Source organism: Symphodus melops (genome assembly GCF_947650265.1).
Source record: "Symphodus melops genome assembly, chromosome: 21".
NCBI lineage: Eukaryota > Metazoa > Chordata > Actinopteri > Labriformes > Labridae > Symphodus > Symphodus melops.
In genome coordinates, this window is record NC_136711.1 from 1184316 (window position 1) to 1208315 (window position 24000).

Below are 24000 nucleotides of genomic sequence, written 5' to 3' on the forward strand. Positions count from 1 at the left end.
CAACCTGCTGAAGCTCACTTCATTGATCACATTTCAAATCTCTTATAAATCATTCATTAAAAAAGTGAGCTGCTTCCTCGTCTGCGTCTCTGACTCAGTCGAGTTTCTGTCGACGGGGTTTCATTTGTTCTTCTTGTTTCTGCCTCTGAAAGGAAGTGATTTCTTGCTTCTGTTCTCAAGTTTCTTGCTCATGATGAAATGTGTGTGCCTCTGTGTGTAACATATGATAACACTGCAGCTCAGCCAGCCCAGATCACTTCTGCTCTCTTATTACATTAATTTGACTCCAGTTTTGGACCTTCAGATGATAAGAAGATGAAAGCCTTCAGCTCACCAAACTTTCTCCCAGACAAAGTCTCTGTGAGATATGTTGAGCTTGATTTGTGCACAGAGAGGGGCGCCGGGGGCCTCGTGGTGAGAGCATGCAAACAGAATAATCCTCCTGCTTTCCCTTTCCTCTCATTCAGGACTCTGAATGCATCACCCCAAACACTTCCTCTAAACACGGAGCCTTCCATCCTGCTCCTGTGACCTTTGGGCAAAGTAAAGTAAAACAGTCTGAAGGAATCTGTGCAGACAGAAGTGTTGACCTGAACTGATCTCGTAGCCCACAAACAAATCAGCTCGATTCAGCAGAAATCAATTTGTCATCGTGGCACCGAAACAGCAGCCGACACAGCAGGTTGTGCCGACAGCGTGGATGTATGGTTTTGATTGAGAGCAGCACACATGGGTTTAACACGGCTCATCGTTTGATGAGATGAGTGTAATGCAGAGAGTCTGCAGAGTGTTTGGATGCTGTCCCTCCTCTCCAAAACAGCTGACCCAGTGAAACAGCCAAACACATGGAACAAAGTGTTGAGTTATCCTAGATTTCTGTTTGCTTATTGTTTGAAGTGGATTTGCTGATTTTGATGAGACGGGGAGGTGCTGGTGTGATGGCAGGAGGAGCAGTCTCTGGTGTTTGGAGACCTGGTGTTGGAGCTTCCAGAGCAGACTGCTGCTGTCCCGAGGAGATTAAGAGCTGACCTGACGGACGGCGAGCTGAGACGGAGGTTTCTCCTGCGATCAGCCATCTGCTGACTCCAGGTTCGCCGCTCACTCAATTTAAGAGGAGTGTCGAAGCGAAGCCGCTGACACACCATGGGAGAGAGAAGAAGTGTTCACACACAGGTCTGCAGACTCGCTGTGTGTTTCTCTCTCAGAGTAACAGCTTGACTTGTAAAGTGATGCCCTCTCATACACTCTTTATGTGGAGTCAACTAAAGGGGGGGGTGTCGCCGTTGCCCCTCCCTGAACGCAGACCATTAGAGAGCAGAGGTTCTTCAAAGGCTTTCATGATTACAATGTCTTTTGTTGTAGCACATGCTGGCTTTCATGTCCCGGCCCTCCTCTCTGTCACGGTGAATACGTGGCCTTTAGGTGACGCTCCACGGACAGATGGACAAACAGCCCACGCACAAAGCCGTGGAGATCATATTTAAACATCTTTTGTGTTCGCCGTTTGATCCGAACATAATGTATCGATGACTCAGACCTTCGCAGGCCTCGTGCACTTCTTCTCCAGCGCTGAGTCAAACCTGAGTAGATCATTTCCAGTGTGACAAACACGACCACGATGATCAGCCACGCAAACATTCGGGAGGTTTATGAATTTCAAGCTGAATCCATCCATCCTATTTCTTCCAATAATCTGCGTGCTACACAAGGTTTTCAATATACTCCTCTTCCCAACAACGTATCCGCTCTTTATGGAGGATCTCGGGGCACTCTCAGGTCTTATAAACAGATTCTGAGCTCAACCAGACATGCACAGAAAGGAAGCTGCGGAGGATATTATAAATCAGACTGAAATATCTCAGGAGGATCCTCTGGATGTCTGAGCTCTTCTCTTAAACCTTTATTACTTTCTGATTCTGTAGCTGTGCCGTCAGGAAGCTCCGCCCTCATTAAACATTTTTGCACTGACTTCTTCTACACAGTGATGTTTGTGTCCGAGCGTGGGATCGTATCTGTTGTGTTGTTATGAGACAAAATGAGCCGAGGTAAAGACATGCTAAATGATTAGCATCCTCCAAATGACACAAACTCCTTCTCTGAAGTCAAAGACTTAGTCCCCTAATCCTGAGTCTGAAACCCTCCCGGTCCCTCAGCAGCACTGTGTCGTCTGCATGGAGGGGCAACGTTTCTCTGACCTCGTGTTCAGAAGATAAAACCAGTTTGAACATGAACATGTAAGCTTAATCTCCTCCACTTGGTTAATTCTTCAATCATGTGTCGGATGTGTTTACGTCACAAACCAGTGAACAGTAAAAAGACAGCAGTAACTTTATTCAGACTCTGACGACGAGGCGAACGTTCAGATTTATTATCAGATCACTAAAGATAATAAAACACTAACACGCTGACATGAAAGCTGACACCACATGTTTTTTTCTCCTTTGATTGGATAGAACAGGAAACGCTGGAGAGAGTGGGCGGGGCCAAGGTTGGATTCGAACCCATGGCCGCTGCGGTCAGGACTACAGCCTCTGTTGATGGGGCGCGGGACATTAGCACGAGGCTAATGACAGTTTTAGCTAGTGAATGCATGGATATGTGCAGGGTGAGAGAAAAGTGTCCCGTCAGCTTCAGCGTGTCGTGTGAAGCGTCGCTGTCATTCGGAGCTTCTGCTCATTAATTCTTGCTCCTGATCCTCGTCGTCGCTCTCCTCCCTGTGATGAATCATTGACGCCCTCTGTGACGCCCTGTCGTTCATTGTAAGGGTCTTTCTCTTTTCACATCTTTGGTTCATCTTTGAAATGTCGGCTGAAGTTGTGCTGGTAGTGAATAAATCATGTGATCTCTTTGAGGACGTCTCTGGAGGCGGGACATGACGGAGAAGCTGTAGCTACTGTACATCCCACTGCATCCTGTTGTGTCCCCGTATATAAAGACTGAATGATCTCAGTATGTTCAGCTGCAGCTGCCTTACAGCTTTATTCAGTTATTAGTTTGTGGACGCTCTCAGGAGGAAGTTTCCATCTTTGTTTCTGGACTTGAAGCAAACGGCCGAGGTCGGATTCAAACGCTTGTTTGGAGCCTCCGTACGACTCACTTAACCGCTAGGCCATCAGGCACCTCACGATACAACATTTTAAACGTTTCAGTACCAAAGTGTGACCATGGCTTTTGTGCATTTAAAACCGTTTCAGATGAAGTCCTGATGACCTGTCCACTTCCACCCCTCCAACCTTTAACCCCGGAACATGAATCAGGGATAACCCATCTGTGCTGGAGGCAGATTAGTGTGTTAGATTCAGCAGCGTGAAGGAAACGGTGTGTAATGTATAATGTCTGTATACATACGTCACATGACGCCATGCATACACCTGAAACACCTGAAACACCTGATTTACCTTGAACGCCTCGCTCAGCTCGTCTCTCGTGTTTCCAATCTGACCGAGCAGGAGGTCATCAGGCTAACAGGCCAACTGGGCTAATCACTCCGGTACTTTAATGGCCAGACAGTTGGACAGAAGCCAAATAGGGTGTGAGCTATCAGACACGCACACACACACACACACACACGCACACGCACACACACACTAATCCTGAGCCCTTTCCTCCCCTGACAGATGGGCCAGCCTGTCAGGGATTGCTAAGGAATTTATCCAAGGAATTAAGAATTGCTCGTGTGTGTGTGTGTGTGTGTGTTTGTGTGTTTGTGTGTGTGTGTGTGTGTGCTTGCTAACACAGTAGACACTGTCATTTAATGTAGCATAACTAGCCTTTTTTACGACACGCTGCACATGCACATAGTTGAGTCTGGCTCTGAGTCCGTCGTTCAGCTGCAGGTCCTTGAACGCATCGTTCAGAGTGGGAGGCATGCTGTCACCGGATTCTGTTCTGCTGCGTTCAAGTGTTGGGATAAAACAAAACGTGTGTGTATGCAGAGAGTGTGTGGAGTCGTTCCTGTGCTGGTAGACTCAGGGATGATGAGTGTTTGATGTGTGTGTGTGTTTACATGAACGTGTGTGTGTGTGTTTACATGAACGTGTGTGTGTGTGTGTGTGTGTGTTCCCAGTAGGGAGCTGTGCTGTCTGAGTATCTGGAAGTGGAAATGAGAAGCAGCAGGAGGGGTTGACGTGGCTTTGATCCTCCACGTTATCGCCTTGTTTTGGTTTTTTCTCTTCCTCTTTTAACAGCTGATTTTCATCCCCCTCTTCTTCCCACCTCGAACCTCAAACTGGAAGCAAACGAGTTCTGGCTGCTCACATCTTCAGGCTCTGCAGCTGTTTGATAAGCTGCAGAATAAGATGCTATCATGAGTGGTTGATATTCACACGAACAGATCAGCAGCTCTGCGTTGGGCTCGCTGGGACACGGGAGGAAGACGTTGAAGAAGAACTTCACTGACATGTCAGAGTAACTTTGAAGCGGTTTGTTTTGTAGCATGTGGTTAACGAGTGTGCACGAGTCACACGTGCACCTTTTAGAGTTCACATACAGAAGTGTTTACAGACTAGCTTTTATCATTGTGTTGTTAGTTTTGGGGTCATTTTTTATTCAACAATTCAGACATTGTAAGATGTTAGCTCCTCCCCCTCTCTGTACGGCTTATCCGTCAATCTGATTCTTTTTGTCACGACTCATCGCACAGGTGAGGGATGGAAAGAAGATCGAGAGCGGTCCGGTCCACAGATGTCAAGGTTAACTTTGGACTTCTCTGGAGTTCCAGTGTGTTTATTCGTTCTTCCAAGCCAGAGGTCGTCGCTCGCCCTTGAGTTAATGGAAGAGCGTTGCTTGTTTTCTGTAATAAAAATTTCACAAAGTTAATCACTTAAGAGGGAGTAATTAATGAGCCCGGCTGAAAATGGATGATGCCAATAAAAAATTCCAGTGTTGCTCAGTCGGGCTGAATTCCCAAAGTCTGAAGTGATGACCACAAAATCCAACAACTTCCAAACACAAAAGGATTATTGACCTTTAACCCCCTGAGACAAGAAGGAGGTTTGGTGTGCTGCATTATGATGCAAGGTTCAGCGTTTGATCGCACTAATTGAATAACGCCTCGCCCTCCACAAATATTCCAATAACAGAAGCTGTCGCCCACATTTCCACATGTGACAGCAGTGCGTTCACTCAATGACAAGTGTAATGACTTTTCCATGCAGCGTTGCAGTGTGTGACCTCATGCTGGTGTTTGGGAAGAGTCCAATAATCAGCACAGTTAACAGAGCAGCTGGAGGCGGGGTCACTGAGCAGGAGAGCCTCTGGGAAATTGATTTGATTGTTTGTTGTTTTGACCTCGATCGGAGCGTTCAGGGTCCAACGTGAGCCGACGCTGAGGGGACGATTCTTTAAGAGGGAGGAGGTACAGAACAGGACAACGGCCATGAAGAAGAGGAGGAGGAGAGGAAGAGGAGGAAGAGGAGGAGGAGGAAGAGGAGGAAGAGGAGGAGGAGGAAAAAAGGAAATATCTCATTAGACTGATAAGGATGAGAGCTGCTGCTCTGGGTGTTTGGAGTAAGCTGAGGAGAGATCTGAGTCGACTTGTGTTTCTCTTTCTTCTGATCAGTTAGGGATCAAGATCGAGTCAAGACCAAGACCAAGACCAAGACCAAGACCAAGTCCAAGTCCATAAATATTTATTGAAAAATGTTGTATATTGTTGTGTCACTTAGACCGTAACAACGAGAAGATTGCAGCTAACAGGTCACCAGACTGGGACCTGGTCCTGATCCGCGCTAACAGGTCCTCAGACTGGGACCTGGTACTGATCCTAGCTAACAGGTCTTCAGACTGGGACCTGGTCCTGATCCTAGCTCACAGGTCCTCAGACTGGGACCTGGTCCTAGCTCACAGGTCTTCAGACTGGGACCTGGTCCTGATCCTAGCTCACAGGTCCTCAGACTGGGACTTGATCCTAGCTCACAGGTCCTCAGACTGGGACCTGGTCCTAGCTCACAGGTCCTCAGACTGGGACTTGATCCTAGCTCACAGGTCCTCAGACTGGGACCTGGTCCTAGCTCACAGGTCCTCAGACTGGGACCTGGTTGGTGGAGATAATGGAGCAGCTGTAGACCGGGTAAACAGATGATTTGAATGGTATGTAAAGTGTTCGGTCCCTCAGGTGACGGGTTCAGACATGTGACACGAGGCGTTCAGGTACCTTTAGTCTCCTGTTGTTTCGGAGGAAACTTGTAACAAACACTCTGATCTGTTTCCACACACAGAATATTGACTGAGTCTGACCTAGTTGCCGGCGGCACCACGGGAAACTACTCTCTGCATTTTTAACAATGGAGCAAATTTATTGGATGATGTTGCCCGGAGCTGTTTTGATGTGAAGCCTGTTTTTCTTTTTCTTTTTTTGTCAAGACCCAGTTGAAGCTTTTATTGTTACAGTAAAGCTGCAGCGATGGAGCGATTGATAAAGTATTGATGAATCTAAAGTGTGTCACTTTGCAGATGTCGTGGTCGTTGTGCACGCCCCTGAGTGTGGCGTGCTCTGTTTAGGCTCAGCTGACACCAGGCTGTGTGCTCACACACACACACCATGCATAAACACACTCACACGCATTCAAGCAAGCGGGTCAGTTTCCCTCCACAGGACGGTCGCCACACAAACACGAATAACCACGACAGCAGCAGAGACGAGCCGACTCTCCCGAGTGTTTCCGACTCTGTTATTCCAAACGGACACACGCGGGAGAAGTTGGGAAAGTTAGTCGCTCAATGTTCACAAACTTACTTTATCTATTGAGTTACTGTCACAGTTTCTTCCTCGTGTGTCCGTCAGGAATAACGGCGATGATCGGCCCACCTTCACAACAAGACGCAAACCTCATTTCTGGACTCTCCTCCTCCGTCGCCCCCTAGTGGTTGAAAGAACTACAGTCCGTTTGCACCTTTAAGAAAAAGCTAAAGACACGGCTCTTTAAGAACGCCTCCGAGCGTTCTGATGACAATGTTTGAGGTGGTTTTGATTAGAGATCTGAAGTACAGCTGTTGATGCGTTCCTTCTGGTCACTTCCTGTGTGTCCGATCAGACTTACAGCAGTCTAGAACAAGTGAGAGATAAATGTGAGGATGTGAAAATATGCATTAACATTTAAGACAAACAAGACAAAACGTAAGCAAACATGAAGTGATTGTAAAAACTGTCAGTAGACTTTCCATGTGGATGCACTTTCAGTGTCCTGTAATGCGGTTTTGTTTGGCCTGTCTGCTGACCAATCACAGGTCAGAGTCTTTGTGAAACAAAACGTAAACACGTCTGTCTGCAGCTCGCTCACCGATTTAAAAAAAAAAAAAAAAAAAAAGGAATGCCGGCAGAGGTTGTGTTTGTCTGTGACTGTCGTCCATGTCAGTGTGTGTGACTGAGCAGGATTACAGCTGATTACACACACACACACACACACACACACACACACTCTCACATCTCTGCGGAGCTCGTCTCACAGACATTATGGTGAAGTCCAAAAATCAACTTCAGCTGAGACTTGATTAAACAACATTTAGTCAGAGGTGTCACATGACTTCACAGGAAACTTTGAGAAGAGTGAAAATTCCCCACAGGCACACACACACACACACACACACAGAAACAGACACACACACACACACACACACACACACACGGCCTCTCATTCTCACGAAAACGCAGATTTACAGCATCAAAAACGAAGCTTTTAAAAACCTCCAACCGAAGTGAAGATTCTCTGTTCATGTGTTAGAAGCATGTGGACGTCAGTAACCTGTCACTGTGCTTAAAAACTTCTGCGGTTACGTGTGGATAAAGTCTTTTCTAAAAACGAGGTCGCGTGTACGTACGTTTTTTTTCTCGACGGAGGGAGCAGGATATTGGTTTTTTACAAAAACCCGGCTCCGTGTGGACGCGGCCTCAGACTGCTCTCAGAGTTTGAGATCTGTGAAGTCATGGAACATGTTGGAGCTCCTCTGTTTGTTAATCACACTGATTTACAAACAACATAAACACTCCCTCTGCACAGTGTGTGTGTGTGTGTGTGTGTGTGTGTGTGTGTGTCGACCTGGGTGCACTCAGGCTGCTGTTTGGATCCTTACTGGGAGCTGTGTGGGTCTGTTCCTCGCTCTCTGATGGATGTGTTCCTCAGATAAGTGTTCCTCTTGATGAGGTCCTTACCTGACCACAAACCGTTTATCTGCACAGACACATGTTGACCTCTAATGACCCCCTTCTCCTCGCTGCTCTGTATTTTGGTGTCGCCTCGGGGGCCTCTGCGGCTGCTCTGTTTGTGCGCTGGTCACCTCCTCCTCCTCGCCGCCGTGCGGGGGCTCGTCCTCGTCCACAGCTCCTGAATCAAGCGTCCTGTTCTGCTCCTCTTAATGAGACGCCAGTGTGGGCGGAAGTGGAGTTCCCTGCAGCAGAATACTTCCCAGCGTTCGGTTACAGGGACAACACTTTTTGTTTCCTTCTTTTTTTTGTGGAAAAAGATTTATAGTTTGCACTTCAAATAAAGAAAGAGGGACGGTAGTTCAGTCTTGTATTTTATTATCAGGCTGGTAGTTTGTTCTGGCACACAGTGTGAAGGATTACATCAGAAGATGACTCAAAGACTTAAGAAATGTTTGCAAAAGCTTTTAGCTGGTTTAAGCGACTTTTTCTCTGCAAGGTCAAAGTTCCTCCAAACATGAGCTGAAACTGCGTCACCGTGTTCTGAGTTCAACATGTCGCATGTTGTTCCTCTGCAGTCATGGATCGGTGTTGTGCACGTCACTGATTGTGTCTTCACTCCGCCCTGTTCAGCTCTGATCTTATGGATGACACCTGTTCATCACAGTTCATTGACAGGTGGGCAGCCATTACCCTCCCTGTCTCTGAGCCACTTGTTGATCGTAAGGCTGATATGAAATCTGGAGGTCTGATTGTTGAAAGGCTTTATTGAACGTTATTCGTTCTCCTTCCAGTTGTTGTCCTCCTCTAACTCAGAGGTTTGAAAGTGTGTTCCACTCCTCATCCAGCTGCAGTTTTTGCATTTAGCTGTTTGCACACACGTCTGATCTCGAGTGTTTTATAGACTTGTCTTGTTGCCTCACACGCTGAGAAAACTGAATAGATTCATCTCCTCCTCCTCTTCCTCTCTTTAATTCCCTCTTCTTTTAAACGCTACTTTGCTCCTCGGTGAACTTCTCATCAAAGCGCTGAGACTCCTTTTCTTCTGTGCAGGAGGCTCCGGCTGCACAGCGAGCACAACAACAAACAGTAGTGTTTGCATCTCGTCAGGTTATGGAGACGCGGCATGGCGTGCTTTTCTTCGCTTTGTCTCTGAAGACAAAAGACAGATCGAACGTTGACAACTCCTCCTGCTCTGTGCCATCTTTGTGTGTCCGTACACTTCAGGCTTTCAGCGGGGAGCAGAGCCTGTAATTTCCCCGACTCTGCAAGAAAACAAAACGCTCGAGATTTACAACACATCTGTTTGCAGCAGCTCACACACACACACACACACACACACACACACACACACACACACACACACACACACACTGGTAGATTTAACATGCTGGGGATTTAATTGATTGCCAGAAGGAGCCCCTCACTACTTCTGTGCAGGGAGAGGAAAATGGAGGGGGGCACAGAGCGGGGGGGGAGTTGACAGCTCTGCAGACACACAGTCAGAGACACACAGAGCGAGTGGGGTGGCGTGGTGGGTGTGCTATGTGAGGAATGCCGGCTCATGTTGTAACTAGAACTCCTGAAAGGCTCTTGTTCTTTCCATACCGCTGGGACACTTTAGACCCCGCTTTGGCAAGACGCCCAACGCCCAACCCCTCTCTCTCTCTCTCTCTCTCTCTCTCTCTCTCTCTCTCTCTCTCTCTGTCTCTCTCTGTCTCTCTCTCTCTCTCCCTCTCTCTCTCTCTCTCTCTGTCTCTCTCTCTCTCTCCCTCTCTCTCTCTCTCTCGTTATCAATGTGACTTTGTGTGCCTGCAGGCTGTTGTTTTCATGCTCGTGTGTCTGCAGCAGCTCTGTCGTAGTTCTGCATGTAAATACGTTCACGTTCTTCTATCATCATACAGCCGCTGTGCCTTTAAATACAGTGACCTTCACACAGACTCTGCACTCAAGTCGAGATGTTGGCCAGAAGTCCAAAACCAACCAAGTCGAGTTTGCGTCATTGACTTTAGAAAGTCTGATTTCACTCGCTCTCTGAACTTACTGTCGATATGTGAGTGAAGGAACAGATGCTGAGGTCTGCCAGCAGGGGGCGTCGGTCAAACGACGCCCCCTGGCCAGGCCGAAAACGCTCTCAGTCCTTTGTCTTTAACGTTCAAGAGAAGCGTCCGTTAATGTATAGATTAACGAAAGTTAATCATGCTTTCACACATGCAGAAAACTCCTGAAGCGTCACGTGTGTGCTGCCCCCCCCCCCCCCCCCCCCCGCCGCTGTGAGGAGCACATGTCAACAACCAGATCCAGAACCAGGATTTTAGGAGAAGTCCTCCTGAAATGATTTAGATATTTTCAGGCAGATGTAAAAACCAGCTTCAGTTACACTTGGTGGGAGGTAGGACTTATTTTGTGTCACCGTGGTAACCAGACAGATATCAGTAGTTTAAAGTTCCAAAATATTCTTTACAAACCAAATATGACCTAAAGACGAACAAACTAATTAACACAACGTCTCTGTTTGGTTACGCTTCAAGATTTATATTTGATCAGACATTCGACAGAGAGAGAGAGAGAGAGTTTGTTTTCTGCACTGAGCGATAACTCGATGAATAAAGCAAAAAGAGCCGAATGTTTGATCAGAGCTCCAGAGGGACGACATGAATCTGAACGCAGCACAAACTGCTCCTTCTCCTTTTATATGAAACATTTATCTGTGATCGTTTCCACACGGCTCCTCCTCGGTGACAGCTGCTTTCATCACGCCATCTTTTGTTCCTTTTATTCGCTCAGCTGAGAGAATCTTTGCGTTTCATTAGAAATATTTGGGCCTCATTTTGAAGTTTGTGCAGAGAACAGCATTGATCGTAACGTTAGCGAGAGGAAGCAGGAGCACGTCACCGCCATCGAGCGGTTCAACACGCGGTTCAGTTTGTCAAAGCAGGACAATCTTCAGCTTGACTTTGAGACGCTCGTCTGCTAACAGCTGTTACGACTCGTTGTGTTCATCAATAATCAAATTTAACTGGTCAGATTTGGATTCAATGAAAACTCAACAACGTCACCAGTTAACACGGTCGCAGATTCAACTGTGTTGAAAGTTGCTCTCAGTCACGATTCATCGCAGCTCCAAGTCAGCCCTCGTTCCATTTCGTCGCTACGTTAACGAGCTAACTAGCGTCGAGTCGTACGCACGGCGTCTGTCCGTCTACCTGCTTCGTGAGGAAAGGAGGCGGTCTCAGTCGAATGTGGTCAAACGAACATGGCAGAAATAAAATGACGTTCTGCAGGGAGAGAAGAATCCAGAGTCATCGTGTCGGTAAATAAAAAAAACCGAGTCATGACTCCAAAAATACAGAAGACCAAAATAAACGACTTCAATCGGCTGGAAGCAGAAAAATCCGCCCACATCATTTCCTCTCTTCCATCTCTGAAGAAAAAGCTTGAAGGGATTAAAACGATGAATCAGTGTAAAGATTTCTGAACGTTAGACGCCGGGCTCCACTCTTTCCACCTTTCGTTCTTCATGTGGAGTTATGGTCGAGGTGCACGCCGTCGTCCTGGAAGAAAAGCGTGGAAGTTGGAGAGGTGTTCTTCCAAAGATCGATTTATTTTGGGGAGGGGGGGGCCTAATTAGCCACTCCCTGCTACGTGCTAAGGCTAGCTCTTCACTCAGTCGGGTTGGGGTCAGATGACAGCTGGCGTGTGGACTCGATGATGTGGAGTGAAAATATTCAGATTCACCAGACGCATCGGTTTGAACAAACTCATGAACTGGACTCTGAAAGAGTCAAACTCAATCTCCAGACTTGATCTGAGCTCGCTCGACCTTTTCTACTCTCTCGCACACACACACACACACACACACACACACACACACACACACACACACTTCTCCTCACCTAAGTGGGAGAAAACAGTGAGTGTAATTGAGTGCGATGAATGGCTGTGTATTCAGAGGCCCTGGCGGTGCGGGCCCCGTGTGGGTCTGCAGGGACACAGGAGCCTTTGACAGTCTGAGGAGATTTATCTGAGAGGAGAGTTTTCAGCGCTCTTCACAGGCTGCAGACGGAGGGATGAGCGGGGGATAGTGAAGCTGAATGTTTGAGTGCAGGTTCGGGGTGCACGCACGTCGATGAAGGAAGTTTTGATTCTGTTCAGAGTTCTGCACAGATTTCTTCTCCAGATGAATATTTCTGAATGTCACTGCTTGAAAATGTTTCCCTGCAAGTTTAGACGAGGAGTGTGTAACTTAAAGACGACATGGACAGTGTGAAGGTTTCATTAAAGACGTGGAGGTGAGGTGATTTGAATGAGCACGCCATGGGACAAGCAGCAGTCTGTCTGCTTCAAGGTGAGTCAAAGAGCTTGCTCCGTCTTCCTGTTTGGCGACGTCTGCTCCCCAGTCTGCTGTGTTGAATTAAATACAGGTGGGTTTTATCCTGCCGTGCTGGTGTTTTATAGTTTTCCCTCCGTGCTGTGATTAGAAAGCGGCGTAAATTGTGCATTTCTGCGAGGCACAATCATCCGATTATGAATCATTGGGCTGCTATGAGGGCGTCAGGAGCGCTGGGAGAGGCAGCGTGTAGGTGAGGAAAGCTCCCCCCCCTCACACCCCCCAACCTGTCGGGGCTGTCAGGTTGTTTGAAGGAAGGAGTGATGACGAGGAGGAGGAGGAGGAGGAGGAGGGGGGGAGAAAAGAAAAGAGTGAAAACACAGTGCAGGGTCCTGCAGGGGTGGAGGGATCTGTGGAGACTCATCATGCTCTTTCTCCTCTCTCTGTCTTTTTCCAGAACTCCTGGGCTCCACCAAGAGACTCAACATCAACTACCAGGACTCAGACGGGTAAGACCAGTGCGTGTGTGTGTGTGTGTGTGTGTGTGTGTGAAGTTGAGTCACTGGCTCGTGATTGACATGCAGATTAGAAGAGAGTGGCTGCGTCCTGGCTGTGACTCATAGGTCCGTCACACACATGTCCTGACATATGGAGCGCTGTCACCTTCAAGGTGTGTTCACACACACTCCATGCAAAGACGTCCTGACGTCCTGAGGTTGCACCACCAATTAACAATTGATCATCACATTCAGGTTCATCCTGCTTCAGACCCAGCTCTGACATCATGAGGCCCAATCACACTGAGAGCTGATCAGGCTGAATGAATGGAAACCTTCATTGACCCTCAGCGAATCAGATCAGAGAGCATCAAACACAGTGAAGCATCACGTGACTGAAAGAACTCACCTTTCTTTGCCCACGCTCACTTTGATACTTTTTGTTTCCTGTAACGTTTTCATCTCTGAGCTGTTATTGGTTGAATTCTTTTCAGCAGAAGTTCTGCTCCGCTCTGATTGGTCCACACGCTTCAATCAAATCTGTTTGTTTGTTCCTGGCATTTTACTCATGTCCACTTCAATGTGTGTTTCTGGGAACTTTCCCAGCAAGTCGTCCGCACACAGTGTGTGTGTGTGTGTGTGTGTGTGTGTGTGTGTGTGTGTGTGTGTGAGTGTGTGTGTGTGTGTGTGTTGACTCAGATCGTCTACGTGTGTCCACATGCAGCCTCAGTGTGTGGGAGGTGACGCACAATAAGGGTGCTGAAATTAAACATGTCCACCCACGATGGAGTGTGTGTGTGTGTGTGTGTGTGTGTGTGTGTGTGTGTGTGTGTGTGTGTGTGTGTGTGTGTGTGTGTGTGTGTGTGTGTGTGTGTGTGTGTGTGTGTGTGTGTGTGTGTGGTTAAGGGGGAAGGGGTTACCTGTGATATTTGAGATCTGTGCGGAGGGAATAAAGAGAGGAGGGAGGTTAGCAAACATGTCAGAGTCAAGACAAAGAGAGAGCGAGAGGTGTGTGTGTGGTTGTGCGTTCCTGTGTGTGTGTGTGTGTGTGTGGTTGTGCGTTCCTGTGTGTGTGTGTGTGTGTGGTCTAAACACTGACTGAGAGATAAGTCACTTCACAGTCTGGAGATCTCTCAGATTTCATTTCAGAACAGACTGACATCTTGGGAGAGCACACACACACACACACACACACACACACACACACACACACACACACACACACACCTCACCTGCTGTAAAATCATCACGTTGATTTACGTGTCCTGTCCAGGTTCTCAGCGCTGCACCACGCCGCTCTGACAGGCACCACGGAGCTGCTGTGTCTGCTGCTGGAGGCGCAGGCCACGGTGGACATCAAGGACATCAACGGTACGATGACACGGCTCGACCAATGACACGGCTCGACCCTCCACACAGAGGAAAGAGTTCACACTCAGGAAGTCAGTTCAGGTTAAAAAAAAAAAAAAAAAAAACTTCCTCAACAGCTTTATGACAGTGTGAGAAATAAGTTTGACCCACATGAATAAATATGATTCACTTTGAAGTCTGCCTCTGCTAATATCATCGGGACAAATACAGCACTGCAATTTGTAGGAGCCAGAGAGGGAGCTGGGATACTCAGACCAGAGAGAGAGGCGTGTGTGTGTGTGTGTTCAAAGCTGAGTGTGTGCTGAGGTCAGCTGCAGCTTTCTGAAGGAAGTTTGATGGTTGAATTTACCTTTTGGTGCCTTTGGCAGCCCGTCAGTTCAGAGTCATGTAAATGTCACGTACAGCATCCAAACTGCAGCTTCGCTTCAAGACAATCATCTCAAAGTGTTACATGAACATCAGCTGTGTGAAGGTGAAACCACAAAACTTTAGTTTGTCTGCATCTTCTCAGATCCACACGACACGTTTAGGAAGTCTTTAATATCAGCAGATCCTCTTTAGGACACTTCTCACTGCTCTTTCCTTCCTTCCTCTCTCTCTCTCTCTCTCTCCCTCTGTCTCTCTCTCTCTCTCTCCCTCTCTCTCTCTCTCTCTCTCTCCCTCTCTCTCCCTCTGTCTCTCTCTCTCTCCCTCTCTCTCTCTCTCTCTCTCCCTCTGTCTCTCTCTCTCCCTCTGTCTCTCTCTCTCCCTCTGTCTCTCTCTCTCTCTCTGTCTCTCTCTCTCCCTCTCTCTCCCTCTGTCTCTCTCTCTCTCCCTCTGTCTCTCTCTCTCCCTCTCTCTCCCTCTGTCTCTCTCTCTCTCCCTCTGTCTCTCTCTCTCTCTCCCTCTCTCTCCCTCTGTCTCTCTCTCTCTCCCTCTCTCTCTCTCTCTCTCTCTCTCTCCCTCTCTCTCTCTCTCTCTCTCTCTCTCTCTCCCTCTCTCTCTCCAGGCATGCGTCCTCTACACTACGCAGCGTGGCAGGGTAAAGCAGACTCTGTGTTGTTACTGCTGAGAGCCGGAGCGACGGTCAACTCGCCTTCGCTTGACGGACAGATACCTTTACACCTCTCGGCTCAGTATGGGCACTATGAGGTGGTGAGTGCACACACACACACACACACACACACACACACACACACACACACACACACACACACACAATCCACCTTTCTTTGTGAAGCACTTCAAAACAATCACAGCTAACCAAAGTGCGGAACAGAAGAATAAATAAAGTACATAAGAGCTCACATGAGACAAAAAAAACCTACATTTAAACAAATAAAAGTGAAACATAAAACATGATTCAAGGTAAAAGAAATGAAAAAGGCAAAGAGGTTTGTTTGAGAGCTGCAGCTCATCAGCTGATAACGACTCTGAATCACTGCTGGAAACAACTTCCTGTTTCGGCCCTCTGGAGAGCGAGGACAGTACAAGTTGAAGTTGAAGCTCAGACGCCAAAGGCAAAGTTGAGAGGCATAAACCAGTCCTCACATTTCACTGAAATCCACCCTCTTTGTGTCTCTGCCTGTATTGTCCACCAACAATACCAGTAAGACCATTAAGGCCATGACACAGGAGTGTGAAGGTGAACGTTCACATTCCTGTCCTCCAGCCTCTTCCAGGTGGCTCCTGGGAAGTCTCAATGCAAATAAACAGGCGCACCTCAACCTGTCGTAGAACCCCGCTCTTCAGCTCGACGCCATCAAACACGACGACGACAAACAGAAGGATCAAATGTTCAAAGACATCAACACGCACACACGTGACGGACGTGTAGGCGTGTGTGCTGATATGAGTTACAGAAGGCCTTTCTCTTTCAGTCTGAGATGTTGCTGCAGCATCAGTCGAACCCCTGCATGACCAACAAGGCCAAGAAGACGCCGCTGGATCTGGCCTGTGAGTTTGGGAGACTGAAGGTACGAGAGCACACGAGACGTGTTTGTGTTTAAAACACATCGTTTATTGTTTTTTGGTAAGAATGGTGTTTGTTTCATTTTTTAACCAGAGACGATCCTTTTATTTATAAATACAAACATTTACTCTAAGTCTTCAAAACCAAAAGGACTGGTGCAGTGTTGGCTGCTCACAGTGAGGAGGTTGCTGGTTTGAATCCCCGTCTGTCAGGAGCCTCTCTGTGTGGAGTCTGCATGTTCTCCCCGTGCATGGCCTGGGTTCTCTCTGTGCGTGGTGTGGGTTCTCTCTATACATGGCGTGGGTTCTCTCTGTGCGTGATGTGGGTTCTCCCCGTGCATGGGGTGGGTTCTCTCTATACATGGAGTGGGTTCTCTCTATACATGGAGTGGGTTCTCTCTATACATGGAGTGGGTTCTCTCTATACATGGAGTGGGTTCTCTCTATACATGGAGTGGGTTCTCTCTATACATGGAGTGGGTTCTCTCTATACATGGAGTGGGTTCTCTCTATACATGGAGTGGGTTCTCTCTATACATGGAGTGGGTTCTCTCTATGCATGGAGTGGGTTCTCTCTGTGCATGGAGTGGGTTCTCTCTATACATGGGGTGGGTTCTCTCTATACATGGAGTGGGTTCTCTCTATACATGGAGTGGGTTCTCTCTGTGCATGGAGTGGGTTCTCTCTGTGCATGGGGTGGGTTCTCTCTGTGCATGGGGTGGGTTCTCTCTGTGCATGGGGTGGGTTCTCTCTATACATGGAGTGGGTTCTCTCTGTGCATGGAGTGGGTTCTCTCTGTGCATGGAGTGGGTTCTCTCTATACATGGAGTGGGTTCTCTCTGTGCATGGAGTGGGTTCTCTCTGTGCATGGCGTGGGTTCTCTCCGTGCATGGCGTGGGTTCTCTCCGTGCATGGCGTGGGTTCTCTCCGTGCATGGCGTGGGTTCTCTCCGTGCATTGCGTGGGTTCTCTCCGTGCATTGCGTGGGTTCTCTCTGTGCATGGCGTGGGTTCTCTCCAGCTTCCTCCCACAGTCCAATGACATGCCGGTTAGGTTACCTGCTGACTCTGAACTGTAGGTGTGAATGTGGGTGTGGCTTGTTGTCTGTCTCTACATGTCAGCCCTGTGATTGGCTGGTGACCTCTCTTCTTGCCAAATGTAAGTTCGGATCAGCTGCAGGTCATTAGGCAGAGAATTAAAGGGTTAAAACGTAACTTTCTTCCTGTTGTGTCCTGCAGTAGCTTCAGTATGATTGACACACTGATACACATATTTATAATGAGCTCAAACTGCCAGTGAAAGTCTTAATACTCCATCGCTGCTCCTTTCATTCAGTGACTTGACCTCTGCGTGGTGATGAGATTCATTCATGCTGTGAACTAATCCAATAATTTACATTTACAAACATGAAGCGTTCTTTAGATGAAGTGACCCAGCTGAATGAAGCTGCTTTGAGTGAAAGGAAAGTAGGCATGTCTTTGGATTGGTGCACTGAAACATTAGAAGGGTTGCCGGTTCACTGTGCTTCACTGTCTCTGTCACATCAGCAGATAAACCCAGTAATCCAGAATTAGACTCGCACACATTTCTGTTAAATGTCCTCATGTCTGAGCAGTGACTGGATGCTGCGGTGTCTTCAGAGCCTCTGTGTACTCGTGTGACCCTACCTATGTGTTAGTCACTGTACATCATTTCAATCCATACATTTCAGCCGGCTTGGCTTTGCATACATATTACCGTCTCCGGCTAAGTCGGTAATTCTCGCTCTGATTCTGCCACTCTTCAGTCCTCACAGCGCCACGCTTCAGCTTCATTTTCTCCGTGTTTGATTGTCTCGGCAGGTGGCTCAGTTGCTGCTCAGCAGTAACATGGTGGCTGCGCTGTTAGAGGGGGAGGGAGGAGACGACAACATGGACGGTCCATCCATCACGCCTCTCCACCTGGCCGCCAGGAACGGACACAAAGACATCATCAAGTAAGGTCAAAGCGAGCAGTGCTAAAGCATACATCATATTTTATTTTATTTACGTACTTGTTTTTTCTTTCGCACCAACACACCAAGACAAGTTCCTCATTTATGTAAATGTACTGAGCAATAATAAAAAACGATTCTGATTCTATCTTCGGTTTTTCCTCTTCAGATTCAGACTCAGCTTTATTGTTGTTATTAGTTTCACAGCTTATTAAGCCACAAAAACACCAACGTCTTCTTTAACCAGTGATGTTGCTATGAAAACTGTTGCTCATAACTCCGAATTTTAATGGTTCAAAGATTAAACTGCACCGATATGCCGATGACGCTCAGGTGTCTCTCTGAATAAAACGTTCTGCAGCTTTGCTTTTTCTTCTGACGCTGCCAAATCTTTTTATTTTCTTACAGACAAGCGACACTCACAAAAAGCTCAGAAAAGAGAGAGTTTACTTTTATTTACAGCACTGCTCAGTCCGAGGTTCTCAGGTAGCATCTGGCTAACTGTTTAAACCAAAAGGTTCAAAAACAAAAGTGAACTGAGTGTTTTCAGTTTGGGCTCCTGTGCTGCTGTGAAACTTTACTTTTTAAACTACGTCCTCTCATAAATCACGTTTAAAGAAACCTGTTTTATCATCGGGTGCCTCTTCATCATACAGAATACACAGAACGTGGGAGCCAACAGGAATCAGGATGTTTTTAATGTTGTACTCGGACACACTGAGGCTGCACTTCCGCTGTTTGTCGTAACGACTTCACAGACACGAGATCTCCCAGAAACTCACGTGATAAAACGTGACTTCAGAAGAAATATGGAGGACACTGAACATCGTCAGCTGGATGTCTTGGCGTGTGGGTGACAGACGAAGAAGACGGTTATGGCGCTTCATGTTCGCTGCCATGTTTGTGAGCCGTGTAAATGCACATCATCTGATTGGCGGCTCTTCCCAGTCTCCTCAATCTCATCCGCTAGTATTCCATCGGAGGCTGCCTGACCACAGTAAACGAGACAGAGACGTACCAGAGATGAGTCTGGGCCAAGACCTTAGATATCAACGACAAACCCTCACCGTGTGTGCAGGGGGGCGACCAGCTACAAATGATTAGAGGTTATTGGTTATTTTAGAAAAGGGCCGTTTCATCGTCGTGGTGATGACGGGAGGAAGAAGGTCGGTCATGGTCTCGAAACTAGGACCGACCTCGAGGACTACAACATCGAGATCGTCTACCTACCGTGTATCCAGCCTACGTCGATATTTGAAGCTACTTCGGCTTGCCTAGGAACCACTCTTTATTACTACTGTTTGCACAGTGTCTTCCACAGAGCAGCATCCTATTCACTGCTGCAGGTGATAAATATTTATCCCTTTAGCTAGCTCCAGGTAATGAAGCAGTAAAAGCAGAAAGAGTGAGGAAGAACTCCGTCTGAACTGATATTTAATACCCATGACTTCAGATACCCTGGAGGGGCTCGCTGTGTTTCTTCTGCCAGCGTCTCTGTGTAAATATGTGTGAACTCAGCCAAGTAACTCCACCCTGCCTCTCAGACACGCCGCTAATGATTCCCATCCTGAATTAGCAACGCGCGCTCCTCCCGCTCCTCCCGCTCCTCCCGCTCCTCCCGCTCCTCCTCCTCTCTCCTCCTGCTGAACTGGAAAGTTGAACATCAGACGGAGGAGGAGAGAAATGTTGAACGTTCAACAAAGAGGAAAAAAAAACATCCCCAGCATTAGCGCTCGAGTTTACTCGGAGTTTAGTCAGCAGAATTTGGCTGTCATCTCTGGCTGAGGGATTTACGTCTCTTCAAAGACTTTCAGACTGATACAGCAACACACTCGTCTTGTGTTACCTTCTTTTTGTGTAGCTGCAGGAGCTTTCAGGGCGGGTTAGGACTGGAGTGAGAATATTTTGTCCCCGGGAAATTTATTCAGATGAAGTCGATCGTTAAGTAGAAACTCGATCTTTGTGGGATAATAACAAAAAAAAAAAAAAGTTTGATTGGGTTAACTGTAAATTATATTTGGTGTTATATGAGAACCTGTGTTACTGTGTTAGCTTTGATCCAGGGAAGTCACCAGTTCAGACGAATTCACGTTGGCGTAATGTAACGGAGTGATTTGTGACGATTAACAACGTTTATCGAATCCCGGCCCACAAGGCTCCGCCTCCTCCTCGTGCCAGTGTTCACTATGAATGATTTGGTTTGACTCGGTGTCTCTGTAGACTGAAATGGTTAAAAGCAGCTGTGGTGGTGATTCATGGTGTGAACACTCACTGTTATCGAAAAATCACTAAGCTATTCACAGCTCCATCAAATCTTCATCTGTTTCGATAGTAAACACATTCTATGTCCGACAAGTTCTTCACAATAAAAGCTCCTGGTTTAAATGTATATAATGGGCTTTTATTGTGAAACATCTATATCAGGAAATGGGGTATTTTAACAACTCCACAAATGTAGGAAAAAAAAGGGGCCCCGCCCCTTCCTCCTGGATGCGCACCATGTTGCCATGTTGCCTGGCTAAACACTGAAGCTTCAGTGTTTAGCCTTCTCTGACAGCTTTACTTGGAAACCCCCCCCCCCCCACACACACACACACACGTCCAAGTCCAGCTGATGTCCTGCAGCAGAGCTTGGTTTTTTGTTGTTTAAAACTTGACTCAACCTCCACACAGCGAGTAAAGACCTCCTCGTCCTCCACGCCGTGTTTACCTCCCTGGTTTTCGACGCCATCAGCATTCCTGCATCTGGTCGTCTGTCAGAACCAGAGTCATGTTTGATAGCGTGTGTGTGGGTGTATGAGTGGGAGGTACACAGCTAAATGAGATGTTGCAGATGTCTGTAACAGCTGAGAAGAGTGTTGCCTGCAGCTTCACATGAATGTTTTTGTTTTTCTCAGGTTGCTGCTCAAAGCCGGGATCGACATCAACAGAAGCACTAAAGCGGGGACGTGTCTGCACGAGGCCGCCCTCTACGGAAAGACCGAAGTTGTGCGACTGTTGCTTGATGTAAATATAAAATCTATGTGTCACAGTACAATAGGGATAAACTGTGAAGAACTGTCATTGTATCGGGGTACAACTGAAACTATCTTAAACATCTTTAGCAGGATCCTGATCAATCCTAAAATAAACCATCGCACATGTAAACGGTCCAGACTTCACACTGCAGCTCAAGTGTTTTTCTTTAATAAGGGAGGAAGGCTTTTGAGGGAGGGTTTGTTTTTGCACCTCACAGACCCAGTAATAAAATGTGTGTGTGTGTGTGTGTGTCTGTGTAGGCGGGCATCAATGTGAACATACGCAACACGTACAACCAGACCGCTCTGGACATCGTCAACCAGTTCACCACCTCGAGCGCCAGCAGGGAAATCAAACAGCTGCTCAGAGGTTAGGAGCGTCTGGATGTTTTTTATTACATGTGTTGATTTTTTTCGAGCATGCGGAGGAACGCGTGCAGACGAGGTTACTAAAAGGTGTAGAGCGAGCGCTGGTCTGCTTTTTGAGCTTGATGATGTCTATTTTTTCTTTTTTCTTCTAGAAGCATCCAGTTCTCTGCAGGTCAGAGCGGTGAAGGACTACTGGAACCTCCACGACCCGACGGCTCTCAACCTCAGAGCTGGAGAACTTGTTATGGTACGTGTTTCTGTCGATTACAGGAAGTCGCAGGTTGACTCAGCAGAACTCTGGCTTTTCATTCCTATACTAGGAAACTGAACCATGATCATATATTTTTGGCTCAAATAGATCATGAAGGGGATTCAGGGCGGGGCTAACTCTGTCCAAAATTAGCATCCATGTACCCAACCTGCAGAAAGCTGCTCAAACTAGGATCAATGTTGGAGATACTTTTGAAACATGGAGAGAGGTTAGAACGCAGAAAGCTTTACAGACCCATGCAGAGCTGGCTAAACACTGAAGCTACAGTGTCTCTACATGCAGAGCTGGCTAAACACTGAAGCTACAGTGTCTCTACATGCAGAGCTGGCTAAACACTGAAGCTACAGTGTCTCTACATGCAGAGCTGGCTAAACACTGAAGCTACAGTGTCTCTACATGCAGAGCTGGCTAAACACTGAAGCTACAGTGTCCACCACATGCAGAGCTGGCTAAACACTGAAGCTACAGTGTCCACCACATGCAGAGCTGGCTAAACACTAAAGCTACAATGTCCACATTGATTGCAGTACCCATTGTAAACACCAGGGGGCTGAGTTACATATCGCTCCTGTAAATGATTCTGATTGAAAAGTCATGTGAATGTTGGGGTGGAATCAGGCTCAGGTTGAGACCACAGGGAAGCAAACACTCCAAATATCCCACTTCAATCCTTTAAATCCCGGGCAGAGCGTTTCAGTGATGATTACACGGTGGAGACCTTCCTGAGTGAATCTTGTTGTGGGGATTTTGTTTGCGATGTTGCAGTGTAATTTAATGTACGCTCTACAGGAGAGCACAGCAGAGGAACAGGCTCAAACATGCTGCTCTCACTCTCTCATTACAAACTTTGTTTTCCCGTGCGGACATCTTTTGCTTGTTGTTGCTCCCGCTGTGTGTATTTGGATATCTCTCTACGAGTCTCTGTGACGTCTCAGACTCCTGTAGGAACTTGTATGTTGTTTGTTTTCATCCTCTTTGGGCATTTTGTTAACACTCACCATGAACTGGTTGTGTATTTCACGCTCTCAGTATCGTCTTGAAGCATGCTGGAGGATGCACACACATCCTACATGTGTGGAGCTGATGCTCCACTGATCACAGAGGACACGTTAATCAGTCCTCAGACTTTATATCTAGAAGTATTCTGTGACTTGTTCATGTTCCTGGGTCGGTGGTCGTGAACTGTAGTTTGCAGAAAACTAAAGCGTGCTGATGATTTGTTGCCGTCAGGTCCTGGAGCAGCACTCAGACGGCCGCTGGAAGGGTCACATCCATGACACCCAGCGCGGGACCGACCGGGTGGGCTTCTTCCCCCCCTCAGTGGTGGAGGTCCTCAGCAGGCGTGCAGGTAAACAAACAAACAAACGGTGAAAGTAGTCAAATACATTTAAGCCCTTCACGCCTGTTGTCGCAAATTTGCATCAAACCGCTTCTGCTCCAAAAGCTGCCAAAATAGCGTCTGTATTCCTCCTCTGCTGACTGATGCACTTTCAATACAAACCCAGGAACCTTCAGCTGCTTGATGTATCTATGTATGTGCTATTTTTATGTTATATTTATGTATGTGCTGTTTTCAAATAAACGTTCTCATCTTAATTTAGCGTCGACTTGAAAGGAGAAACAAATTCAGGCGTCGAGGGGTTAAGTAAGCTTTGCTATGTAGTTTGTCTCAGAGGTTGAGCTGAGGGAGTTTACTGACGCAGAATCAGATCAGCTGCACAGGTGTCCCACACTGAGGGATTTTCACGATCAGTGCATCACTTCCTTCTCCATAGAGAGGAGGAATCGATGAAAGAAGAATGATCTGTACTTTTATACCTCTGATAAGGAATTCTTCATTCTGTGAATCAGACCTTTGAGAGCAGAGCAGGACTGAATGTTTCCTCTCCAGCAGCGTGACTGTTGTAAGTCGTTCCCCGGGCCAGATGAAAACCTCCGCACGGAGCTGACGAGCTAACTGAACCCAGAGGTTACAACTGGGCCAAGAATTCAAGTGGAGCCTCGTGCACAGACAGGATCTGTCATGTCGGCATGCACGATCGCTGGACGCTTGACTAAATCATCAGATTTAATCCCTGAGAATA

General features: G+C 47.2%; 2 protein-coding genes across 5 annotated transcripts in view; both read left to right on the top strand.

Annotated features, from left to right (window-relative positions):
- Positions 1-24000, top strand: part of mettl9 (methyltransferase 9, His-X-His N1-histidine) — an 80950-nt gene that overhangs the window by 19125 nt on the left and 37825 nt on the right. The window lies entirely within an intron of this gene.
- Positions 1-24000, top strand: part of caskin2 (CASK interacting protein 2) — a 39686-nt gene that overhangs the window by 6244 nt on the left and 9442 nt on the right. For 2 of the 4 annotated variants that reach the window (XM_079372597.1, XM_079372600.1), the window contains exons 3-11: positions 12928-12979; positions 14241-14338; positions 15327-15472; positions 16198-16293; positions 18129-18262; positions 21157-21265; positions 21538-21646; positions 21798-21892; positions 23147-23264. In XM_079372597.1, the coding sequence (XP_079228723.1) occupies positions 12928-12979; positions 14241-14338; positions 15327-15472; positions 16198-16293; positions 18129-18262; positions 21157-21265; positions 21538-21646; positions 21798-21892; positions 23147-23264 (957 nt within the window). Of the gene's footprint in view, positions 1-11922; positions 12489-12927; positions 12980-14240; positions 14339-15326; positions 15473-16197; positions 16294-18128; positions 18263-21156; positions 21266-21537; positions 21647-21797; positions 21893-23146; positions 23265-24000 lie in introns of those variants that run through there. The other 2 variants (XM_079372599.1, XM_079372598.1) reach the window with 2 other exon arrangements.